Here is an 11,852-nt window from a genome sequence, read left to right on the forward strand (position 1 = left end):
TGGCAACACTGGGATTTTTTCTTAAATCTATCTAGTAAATATATTGATATTAATGTTACAAATTAATCTCAGATATGAAATACATAATGCTTCATAATATTTGCACTGCAAACAGGAGTTTTTTGTAAGTAGTTTAGTTCTGGAAGTGGACCTTTGTGACTCAGTGATGCGATCCTTTGCCTTCCATGTGTGATTCTAGAAAACCATTAGGTAAGAGCCTCTGTTCTATCAGATCTCCATTCTTTACATTCTTGTTATCCCAACACTTTGTGATTTTAAGCAAATTTCTCTGTTGACTGCAGTATGCTTTATAAATATAAATGAATGGTATATCATGATTCTTTGTTGATGCTTAGTAATCTTTTTGCAGTTTTTTATTTTTCTCTCATCCTGACCACAGCTTCCCCTCCCTCCATACTTCCCAGACCCTCTCCCACCTCCCTTCTCTCCCAGGTCCACCCCTCCTTCATTTCCTTTTAGAAAAGACCAGGCTTCTCAGGATTGTCAACTGAACACAGCATAGCAAGATACAATAAGACTAGGCACAAACCCTCATACACAGACTGGATGAGGCAAATCAGTAGGAGAAAAAGGTTCCCAAGAGCAAGCAAAAGAGTCAGAGACACACCAACTCCTACTGTTAGGAGTCCCACAAAAACCCCAAGTTAAACAAACACAGCATGTTTGCAGAGGTCCTAGCACAGACATATGCAGGCTCCTTGACTGCTGCTTCAGTCTCTGTGAGACCCTATGAGCCCTGTTAGTTGACCTTGTGGGTCATGTTCTCCTGATGTCTTTGACTTCCCTCTCTCTTACAATCCTTCCTCCCCATCATCTGCAAGGTTCTCCCAAGCTCCACCTAATGTTTGGGTGTGGGTCTCTGCATTGGTTCTCATCAGCTGCCAGAGGGAGCTTCTCTGATGATGATTGAGATAGGCATCAGTCTTCTATTAAAGCAGAATATCATTAGGAATAATTTCACTGAGTTTTTTTTGGTAGGTCATCTTTGGTTCTATGTTAGATCTTTGAGCCATCCAGCTTCCAGTTACTGGCCACTCAGAAAGGTCATGTGCTCCCTCTTTTGTCTTGGACCTAAAGTTAGACTAGTCATTGTTTGACCATTCACACAAGCTCTGAGCCACCCTATCACATCTTCCAGCCAGGACTGGCCTGGGTCAAAGGTTTTGTGGATGGATTGGTGCCCCAGTTCCACCAAAGGGAGCTGATGCTGGTTAAAGGTGATCAGTTCGATAGCTGAGGAATGCTCCATTATGTAAATATACCACAATTTTTACCCATTCTTCAATTGAGAGATATCTAGGTTGTTTCTAGTTTCTGGCTATTGTGAATAAAGCCATTATGAACATAGTTAAGCAAGTGTCCTTGTGATAAGATAGAGTATCTTTTAAGTATACACCTAAGAGTGGTATAGCTGGATCTTGAGGTAGATGGATTCCCAATTTTATAAGGAACTGAAATATTGATGCCCACAGTGGCTGTATAAGCTTGCATTCCCTCCATCAATAGAGGAGTGTTCCTCTTGCTCCACATCCTCACTAGCATGAGCTGTCACTTCTGCCATTGATCTTAGTCATTCTGACAGATATAAGATGGAACCTTAAAGTAGTTTTGATTTGAATTCCCATGATGGCTAAGGATAATGAATATTTCTTTAAGTGTTTCTCAGCCATTTAAGATTCCTCTATTGAGAATTCTCTGTTAAGATCTGTACTCCATTTTTAATTGGATTGTTTAGTTTGTTGGTATCTAGATTCTTGCATTCTTTATAAATTTTGGATATGCATCCACTATCAGGTGTGGAGTTTGTGAAAAGATTTCCCATTCTGTAGGCTGCTGTTATGTCCAATTGACAGTGTCCTTTGCCTTACAGAGAAGCTTTTCAGTTTCATGAGGTCCCATTATTAATTGTTGATCTTAGTGTCTGTGCTAGTGGTGTTCTATTCAGGAAGTTGTCTCCTATGCCAATACATTCAAGGCTACCCCCCATTTTCTCTTTTATAAGATGCAGTGTATAGTTTAATGTTGAAGTCTTTGATTCACTTGGTTTTGAGTTTTGTGATCAGTGATGAACATAGATCTATTTGCTGAGGGGAAATTGAGGAACAGTGGATCTTTGTAATGGGGGCAACTGGAGGAGAGAAGAATCCCCTTGGGATGTATTATATGAGAGAAGAATAAATGAAAGTATTTTTTAAAAAGAACTCTCTGTTCAGATCTGAGGCCAATTTTGATTGGATCATATGTAGATGCTCTACTTTTTAGGTTCTTTGAGTATTTTACATAAGAATTTTCTCCCACTCTTGTCCTTCCTCTTCACAAATGAAGTTTTCCTTCATGTACAGAAGCTATCTAGTTTCTTTAGGCTGAGTGTCAGCTGTTAGCATTAATTCCTGAGAAAATGCAGTCCTATTCAGAAAATCTTTCCCTAGGCTTAGTACCAATAAGTGAATTATGTGTTTTGAGTCATTGACCAAATGGACTCCCATAGACACACACCCCAAACAGTACAGGCTATTGCCAATGCCATGGATCACCCTTCCCAACTTGACATTAAAACATGATTGTGGAAGAAATAGGTGAGAAAAATAGTCATAAGTTTCACCCAGCTATGAATTATGTGACCTACAATAACTACCTGCCCACAAGAAATGCCCATTGATGCAATCATGCTCAATCATGCCATGAATATTATGAGAATATCCAACCACTTTTTATTAGATGTGAGACCTGCTTCATGAGATTGGACCTATACTCAACAGTGTGTATTAGATGAAGAAACTAAAACTGGATGCCATAGACCTTAGGGGAAACCCACTCCTATTATTTGGCAAACTGAACAGCAACAAAAATGACTCTTAATGATGTATTCCTATACACATAGAACAGTGCATCATTCAAACCTCATCAAGGAAGCTTCTTCTTGCAGTAGAAAGAAATTAACACAAAGACACACAACTAGACAATGTGAAGAGAATGAGAGGCATTGGAGTGTTCAGCCCGAAATGGGATGTCTATATCCCACCCCTTCCCTCAAGGTTCAGGGGTTGTTCCAAAAAAGAATTTAAGAGCCAAAAGCAGTAGACAACTCCAAGGAGGCAGCATTATCCAGACCCAACAGGACAGATGCACATGTGAATACTGTGGCAGCACACACAAGACCAGCACAAGTCAGGCTAGATTTAGGCAAGAAGCTATTTGCAATTGAAAGTTGTCAGGAGAGGTAAACTCAGTTTGCTTCACTGGAGTGTTACTAGGTGAATCAACCACACACCCATGTTTAGGAGTGGTTCTCCAACATGAATCAGACTCTATGTTTTTTGTGGGATGTTCCTAATAATTAGTTATTCTTTTGTTTTTGTTTTTATTTTTTGTTTTAAGAGAGAGGAAGAACATGAACTTTGGAGAATACAGAGGTAATACATGATCTTTAAGGAATTGATGTAAGGGGAAATTAAAATATATTGTATGAAATACATTGTATGTAATAACAATACTGTATGTGAAATTCTCAAAGATAAATGAAAACAATTTTTAGAAACTTCAACATATGATTGCTACCGCCAGAGACAAAAATTCTACTAATTGTCTACCTACAATTACTATGATATTCAAACAAGCAGTTGAGCATGACCATCTATAGCAACAGTATTTATTACTTTCATAAAGTAGAAAGAGTCATTAACTGATGACTAGGGAAAATGTTTCATACAATAAAAGGAAATAATAATCAGTGACAAAAAATAACTGAAATATTGATGTGTATTCCTATATACATGTACCTTGAAAAACATAGTAATAAAAGAGGGTGGAGTTTGTATGTTATATGGTTCCACTCATATAAAATGTTAATGATAGAAAAAATACATAAAGTAGAATGGGACTCCTCTGGGTGCCTGAGATCAGGCTGGGGAAAATAGACAGTAGCAATGAATGGCACAGAAGTTTGTTTGAAGAAAATAATTGTGTGATAACTGAATAAATGAATGCACAAAACTGTGTAACAATAGACTTCATAGTAGTGAATAGTATTGTTCTCAATTATATATTCTCAGTTACTATAATTATTATAGTTTAGCATAATTATTACTATAAATAATAGTATAGTCTCAGTTCCTATACTTCTATAGTTCCATCATGGAATATAACAAAAAGTTTTACTAAATTGGAAGGTAAAGCAAATCCCAGTCACTTTGGGTTCTTAACTACCATTATACAGAATAGAGCAGAGATTCTCAACCTTCCTAATGCTGCCACACTTTAATACAGTTCCTCATACTGTGGTGACCCCAACAATACAAATATTTTCATCACTACTTCATAACTCTATTTTTGCTACTATTATGAATCCTAATGTATCTGTGTTTTCCAATAGTCTTATGTTAACCCTGTGAAAGGGTCATTCAATCCTGCCAAAGGGTCTAGACAGCTGGAATAAAGATACCATTGTGTTTGGGGTTGTTGAAGCTTATGACCAAGGGAAAACATGGTTGCTATGCAAAGTAAAACAAGTAATAATGTCTTTTCCTGGGGCATTCTCTAAGAAATAGTAATATTTTCATGTTACAAAGTAAATGTTAATATGACCTATGTTGACCCAAATAACATAAGAATAATGGAGATGCAGTTTCCCAAAAATGAAAACTGAAGAATGGATAAATAAAATGTGGAACATATACATGATGGAGTACTACTCAGCAGAGAAAAACAATGACATCATGAGGTTTACAGGCAAATGGATGAAAGTAGAAAAGATCATCCTGAGTGAGGTAACCCAGACTCAGAAAGACAAACATGGTATGTACTCACTCATAAGTGGATACTAGATGTAAAGCAAAGGATAACCAGACTGCAGGTCACAATTCCAGAGAGGCTACCTAGTAAAGATGACCCTATGAAAGACACAGGGTTCGCCCAACGACAGAGAAATGGATGAGATCTACATGAGCAAACTGGGAGTATAGGGGGGTAATGGTGGGCAAGGGTCAGGGGAAAGAGAGCTTAGGGGAGCAGGAGGTCCCAGCTGGATCAGGAACAGAGTGGAAGAACAAGGAAAACTTGCATTCTCCTTGCAAAACACAGCATCACTAATTTCATCCAACTGATGTTTGCTATATACAATAAAGGATTAGTCAAAAACAGAATTATGGATCTAAGCTATTGCTTCAAAATAACAGAGACATAGACTTTGTTATTAGGCTGGAATATAACAAATAGAGAGAGTAGCTCGGAAGACGGTGGTGATCAGTGACATTAAGATTTTTTCTTTTCCCTTGTTCTCCCTTGTAGCAGGAATCTCTAAGAGTCTTATTAATAAAATCAAACCTGAGGACAGTTATTGGGGTGAATGCTGAAAGATCAGAGAAGCAGAACAAGCTACAGATTCATCACCTCACCAATTTCTCAGCTGATTTTGTTTCCTCAGACTGGAAGCCTCTGAGTCTCTCTTTCCCTTGACCCTTGCCCTTCATTACCCCCCTCACGTCTAGTTTGCTCATGTAGCTCTCATCCATTTCTCTGTTGTTGTGCGATCCCTAAATGAAGACCCCATAGGAATAGGAAGAATCAAAGTGCTAGAGAGGTCCCCAGAAATCCACAAAGATACCTCTACAATAGACTACTGGCAAAAGTCGAGAGAAAGCCTTAACTGACCTACTCTGGTGATCAGATTGCCAAACACCCTAACTGTCATGGTAGAACTCTCATCAATGACTGATGGAATCAAATATAGAGATCCACGGCCAGGCCCTAGGTGGAGCTCCAGGAGTCCAATCGGCAAGAAAAAGGAGGGATTGTATGAGCGAGAACTGTTAAGAACATGACTGGAAAAAGCACAGGGACAAATAGCCAAACTAGTGGAAACACATGAACTGTGAACCAATAGCTGAGGAGCCAACAACTGGATCAGGCCCTGTAGAAAAGTGAGACAGTTGATTAGCTTGAAATGTTTGGGAGCCCACCAGGAAGTGGAACCAGGACCTGGTTCCTTAGTGCTTGAACTGGCTGTTTGGAACCAGGGCCTATGTAGAGACACTTTGCTCAGCCTGGGTGAAGAGAGGAGGGGACTGGACCTGCCTGGACTGAATCTACAATGCTGAGCTGAATCCCTAGGGGAGTCCTTGCCCTGGAGATGATGGGAATGGGGGTGGGCTGGGGGGGAGGATAGGGGGCGGGAGGAGGAAGGACAGGGGAATCTGTGGCTGATATGTAAAATTAAATTATATTAAAAAAGATTTTCTTTAAGCTAAGGAGTCAAAAGTCACATAAAAAATGGGAATGTGTGTTTCATTTTTTTCTTAGCAATTAAACATGGTGTAGGGCTGTGTAATTTTCACACATTCCTATCCTTAACATATATTAACAGGTATAGAAAAAGGGGGTCATAGGAGTCTAATCTATGCCAGTAACACACTCATTTCTCAAATGGCTTGTTTACAGGTGGTTACAATGAATCCACAGAGTGCCAAATTGCAACCTTCGAAAATGATGTCTTATCTGCATTTTTACATGTTTATAAAAGCTTCCAATGTATCCACAGAATGCCAAACTGTAACCTTTGAAAATCTTGTCTTCTCTGCATATATGTGACAGTTGTATAGCTTGGTCTTGTGGGACTCCTAAAAATATGAGCAGGGGCTGTCTCTAACTCTTTTACTGGCTTTTGGGACCCTATTCCTCAAACTGGGTTGCCTTGCCCAGCCTTAATACAAAGGGAGGTTTATAGTCTTAATGCAACTTGATAGGCCATGTTCTTTTTTTTTAATCCATGGGAGGTGTGCCCTTTTCTGAATAGAAATGGAGGAGGAGTGGATGGGAGAGCAAAGGGAGGGACTGGGCATAGAAGAGAGATGGGAAACTATCTGGGGTGTAAAAAAAATAATTGATTAGTTATTTTTAAAGAAAGGGAAATGGTGTGTCTTTAACAGCCACTTACAAAAAAATATGTTCTAAGAAATATTATGTTATGTACTTGAACATGTACTTTCTGGTTACTTTTAGTAACTATTCAAACTCTCCTTGAGTTTCCTTCCCTCTCTACCACCCTCTAAAATGTAATCACATGTGATCACTGGCTATTAGTCACTTCAGTAGGACTCTGAGAGAACTGGTCATTTAGAGGTCCTGGATAATGATTGCCTTTAATGAGTTGCTGCAGCTCCTGGGCTCCTCTGGGACACAGAGCCTCTTATGTAGGGGTGCATAGCAGGGGAGGTGTGTGAAATGTGGTGTAGACACTGGAGAGGACTGCAGACCTGAGGACTTCCTGTGTCCATAGTGAGTAAGAAGAGCAGAATCTTTTATCACAATTTAGGAGTCACCATTGGCCATCCAGGTAATTATCAGCAGACTGGGCTGTTTCCTTACTGGCCTTCCAACTTGAGAGTATTTTATCTTTAAAAATAAAATTGCATATTCTCAGGATAGTTTCTTAGATGTGATAATATTCATCTTTGCAGTCTCTCTGACTCACATTATTGTTATATAGTCGAGTATTTGTTTTGTGATCAACATTAATAAACATCAAATTATCTATGAGGGTCTTTGTAATTACTCTTTCTCCATCTTTTCTACCAAATTATATCACTTCAAGCTAATAACAGGTCTGGGTAATTTATTCCAATTCTGTAGCCTACTTTGGATTTTTGTGGGGAAAGACTGACTCTGTTCCAGGTTGGACTCAAACTCATGGTGGTCTCTAGCCTCAAACTCCATAGTGCTGCGACATAGGTCTGCACTACTACACAGGGATCAGTTTTGTAGTTCTTCTGTCATTAAATCTCTCTCTCCCTCTCTGTCTCTGTGTATGTCTCTGTCTTTTTTTGTCTGTCTCTTGCTGTCTCTGTCTGTGTAGAGGTCAGAGGGTACCTGGTATCCATGAGCTCACTTTTCAAAATAAACAATGTTTTATTGTTTGCCATGCCATATGCCAGGCTAGCTGGCCTGCAATCTTTCAAAGATTCTCTTATCTCCAACTCTTATCTTTCATTAGAGACCTGGGATTACATAGACACCTGGCCTATCATTCATGGAAGAAGCAGAATTTGGGAAACAGTTATGGTGTTCCATACATGTATCATCCCTCCATAATACTGAAACATGATTCTAAAGTATACATCAATGAATGCAGCTGCATTAAATACCCATCAACAGAGTGAAGTCTCTTCCATGTGGTTTTTTTCTTTTGTAACATGCTGGGCATGCTACCCAAATATTATAGAGTTGAGCTACATACCTAACCTCACATGCCTTTAATGCCCCCCTTTCTTTGCATGTCTCTACATACCTTGTGCTTCTTTTTGTATTTTCAATAATTTATAAAATGATCATCATATTGATCTTCCTACATCAATATTAGTGACATTCTCTGTGGCATTTTGAATCACCAGAATTGCTGAAAACTGTCATACCCTCATACCCTCAGTGTTTAGTAAACACCAAATTACCTTTCTGAACTTGATAACATTGTGTCAAGGTTTTGAGTGGTTAAGTTAGTGAGTTTGCATTCTGCAAAGTTTAAATAAGTGTTTATTCTATTTTTATTTTATTTTATTTTATTTTATTTAAATAAGTGTTTATTCTAATTTTAATGGGAAATTTCTATTTTTAAAGGTGAAGAATCTCACCTTTGCATACCTCAGTCTGCATTATAGCCAAGAAATATTCAGGAAACATTGGTAATATCCAGGTACCCTACCAAGTGTTGGCCCTGTTACAAGATAAAAACAGACATGATTTTTCTTGCATAGAATTTGAATTCTGGTGGGAGGTTAGCTGTAAACTAGTGATCAGGAGCATAAGGGGGCTGTAGGTTAAGATCAGGATGCTATGGGAACATGGCAGTAGGTCTTACCAGGCAGGTAGGCAAATATTTTTCCAAGCAAGTAGTAGCTACTAAACTTTAAGAATAAGTAGGAATAAGTCAGATAAAGCATGAGCTGTGGGAAGAAGTTAAAAATTACAAGGAAAAAAGTTGAAGAATGGAGACTAGAAATTATGGTTTCAGTTGTTATCCACAGAGAAGTGGAATGCAAGAGTCACTGTGAGCCCATATGTGGCCTAAAGGGTAGGCACAGGTCCAGCAATAAAGTATCATTTGTGCATTCAAAAAGAATGTGCCTTTATCTTAAAAGCAATGATAATCCCTTGAAACATTTATTGGAAAAGAGAAAATAAGATTGCTATCTTAGATTGCAAAGGTGTAAATTAAGAATATTGAAGGAGGGCATTGAGGCAGGAAATGGTGGCATGAATTAAGAATCTAATATGATATTGCTAGAGATGCACCTTGTTCTAGGAATACGGTCTTGTGGTGAGGAATGCAGGGAGTTGATATACAATGAAGAAGAGAATTACAATGCCCTAGATTAAAGTGAAAGAAATGAGTGGATGCAATAAAATATCTCCTTTTTGATTCTGAATTACTTTTACTAACATAAGAGACAGAAAAGGAAGACACTACAAGAGTAGGGTCATCAGTTTCTTTGTGAATCTTTTGTGACACAACCTCCTTGATATACCCAATGGAAGATAATTAGTTAATGATGGCATATATATTCTGTAGTTAGGAAAGACACCTACAGCTAGGTTTTAAGTGGCAATATAAAACTTTAGTATATATAAATTTTTTCTTGGAGAGATAGTCGGACAGACAAACTGACAGACAGTCAGAGAGATAATAGATAGGTAGATAGATAGATAGATAGATAGATAGATAGATAGATAATGGGAAATGTCTTCAGAACCATCACACTGTGAGAGAATGATAAAGCATGAAGCAATCAAATTTGTCTAGGATGCCTAACCGGTAAGTTCAAGAGAAACAAAGATATTTCAGGCAAATCAAATAAAAAACTGTTTAGGAAAACACTAGCTGGTGAAATACGTTAAACAGACTTAATAAGTTCTTATTAATATTAATATAGACATGCTGATCTGAGCAGTATACTTATTGTGATAATGTTTTGTAGAGCATGTAAATATGTTACATCTTCTGTTCAGTATCCAATGAATTTGAATATTTTCACCTTCATTTGGAATAAGTGCCACTATTTTTTTCTGAAAAGGCATTGGAGTAAACAAATGACTAGAAGGAACCAAACTGTCGTCTCCCAGTTCCTGCTCCTGGGCCTGCCTATCCTCCCTGAGCACCAGCACCTGTTCTATGCCCTGTTTCTGGCCATGTGCCTCACCACTGTCCTGGGGAACCTCATCATCATCAGCCTCATTCTACTGGACTCCCATCTCCACACTCCCATGTATTTGTTTCTCAGCAACTTGTCCTTCTCTGACCTCTGCTTCTCTTCTGTCACAATTCCCAAATTGCTGCAGAACATGCAGAGCAAGGACCCATCCATCCCCTATGCAGGTTGTCTGACACAAATGTACTTTTTCTTGATTTTTGGGGCCATGGAGAGTTTCCTCCTTGTGGTCATGGCCTATGACCGCTATGTGGCCATCTGCTTCCCCCTTCATTACACCAGCATCATGAGTCCTAAGCTCTGTGTGAGTCTGGTGTTGCTCTCCTGGGTGCTGACCACATTCCATGCCATGCTGCACACCCTGCTCATGGCCAGAGTTTCTTTCTGTGAGGACAACATGATTCCCCACTTTTTCTGTGATATGTCTGCTCTGCTGAAACTGGCTTGTTCTAACACTCATGACAATGAATTGGCGATATTTATCTTGGGAGGCCCTTTAGTTGTACTCCCTTTCCTTCTCATCATCGTTTCCTATGCAAAAGTTGTTTCCTTCATCTTCAAGGTCCCTTCTTCTCAAGGTATCCGTAAAGCCTTTTCTACCTGTGGCTCCCACCTGTCTGTAGTGTCACTATTCTATGGGCCAGTCATTGGTCTCTACTTATGTCCTTCAGCTAATAACTCTACTGTGAAGGGGACTGTCATGTCTTTGATGTACACAGTGGTGACTCCCATGCTGAACCCCTTCATCTACAGCCTGAGGAACAGAGATGTGAAGGGAGCAGTAGAACGACTAGTTTGCAAAAAGCAAATTTCTTCATTCCTATGATGGTAACTCTTCATATTTTTATATAATTTTTTAGAAAATATTAATATTAACATTGAATGTTGCTACAGAATTTTACCTCACTGTGGATGCTTTGGTTAAAGATCCCACAGCATAACTTTCACTACACAAATTACAGGAAGTTTATAAAAGTAGTTGAATTTGGGAAATAAGTTTAGGAGATCCAAATATGCATTCATTGTCTTTCCCATGTGGTCCTGGAAATTGCAGTGTAGACTTAAAGTCATATTTGATCCCCATGGTTATTCCAGGATTTTCTCATTTTGTCCAAATGTCTGCTGTGACTGTTTGATTATAAATGTGTACTCTATGATCTCAGATCAATACTTAATAATATTCAAGTATTTTACCTCAACCAGCACTTTTCCAGTTTTTCACGTGTTCTTTCTACAGCCTATCACTAGATAATTACATCACTTAATTCCCTAGACCCTATCTTTATTTCATTGTCTATATTGGTTTTCTAACCTCTCTTGACTCTTAACAGGCTTTTGTAAGCCTTTAGTATATTGCGCTCATTATTGTACTTTTTTTCTATATCTGGTATTAATCAAAATCCAGGGACACCTTAATGTATTTTCTCAAAATCAGATAAAATATTTGGTTATAGTTTGTTGTTTTGTTTTGTTTACTTTTCTCTTCCTTTGGGGGTATGATTTTATTTTGTTTTCTTGCTTTTAGAGAGATTTGTTGAAGTATTGGTTTTTTTTTTAGGAAGATCTTAAATTGGATGAGAAGGAAAGGGAAGAGGATCTACAGGATGTGAATATGATTCAAATATATTTAACTTT

The 11,852-nt window shown here is 38.4% G+C and overlaps 1 protein-coding gene across 2 annotated transcripts; it reads left to right on the plus strand.

The window, feature by feature from the left end:
* Positions 1-8,949: 8,949 nt before the first annotated feature.
* LOC114688556 (olfactory receptor-like protein I9) lies at positions 8,950-11,043 on the plus strand. Of its 2 annotated transcripts, XM_028863135.1 has the most exons (2): positions 8,950-8,966; positions 10,107-11,043. In XM_028863135.1, the coding sequence occupies exons 1-2, from the start codon at positions 8,950-8,952 to the stop codon at positions 11,041-11,043; spliced, it is 954 nt and encodes a 317-aa protein (XP_028718968.1). The 2 variants fall into 2 exon arrangements, with proteins under 2 accessions (XP_028718968.1, XP_028718969.1); XM_028863136.1 differs by lacking the exon at positions 8,950-8,966 and having other exon boundaries at positions 10,099-11,043.
* The last annotated feature ends 809 nt before the right edge of the window (positions 11,044-11,852 follow it).

Source organism: Peromyscus leucopus, chromosome 8b (genome assembly GCF_004664715.2).
Source record: "Peromyscus leucopus breed LL Stock chromosome 8b, UCI_PerLeu_2.1, whole genome shotgun sequence".
NCBI classification, from domain to species: domain Eukaryota; kingdom Metazoa; phylum Chordata; class Mammalia; order Rodentia; family Cricetidae; genus Peromyscus; species Peromyscus leucopus.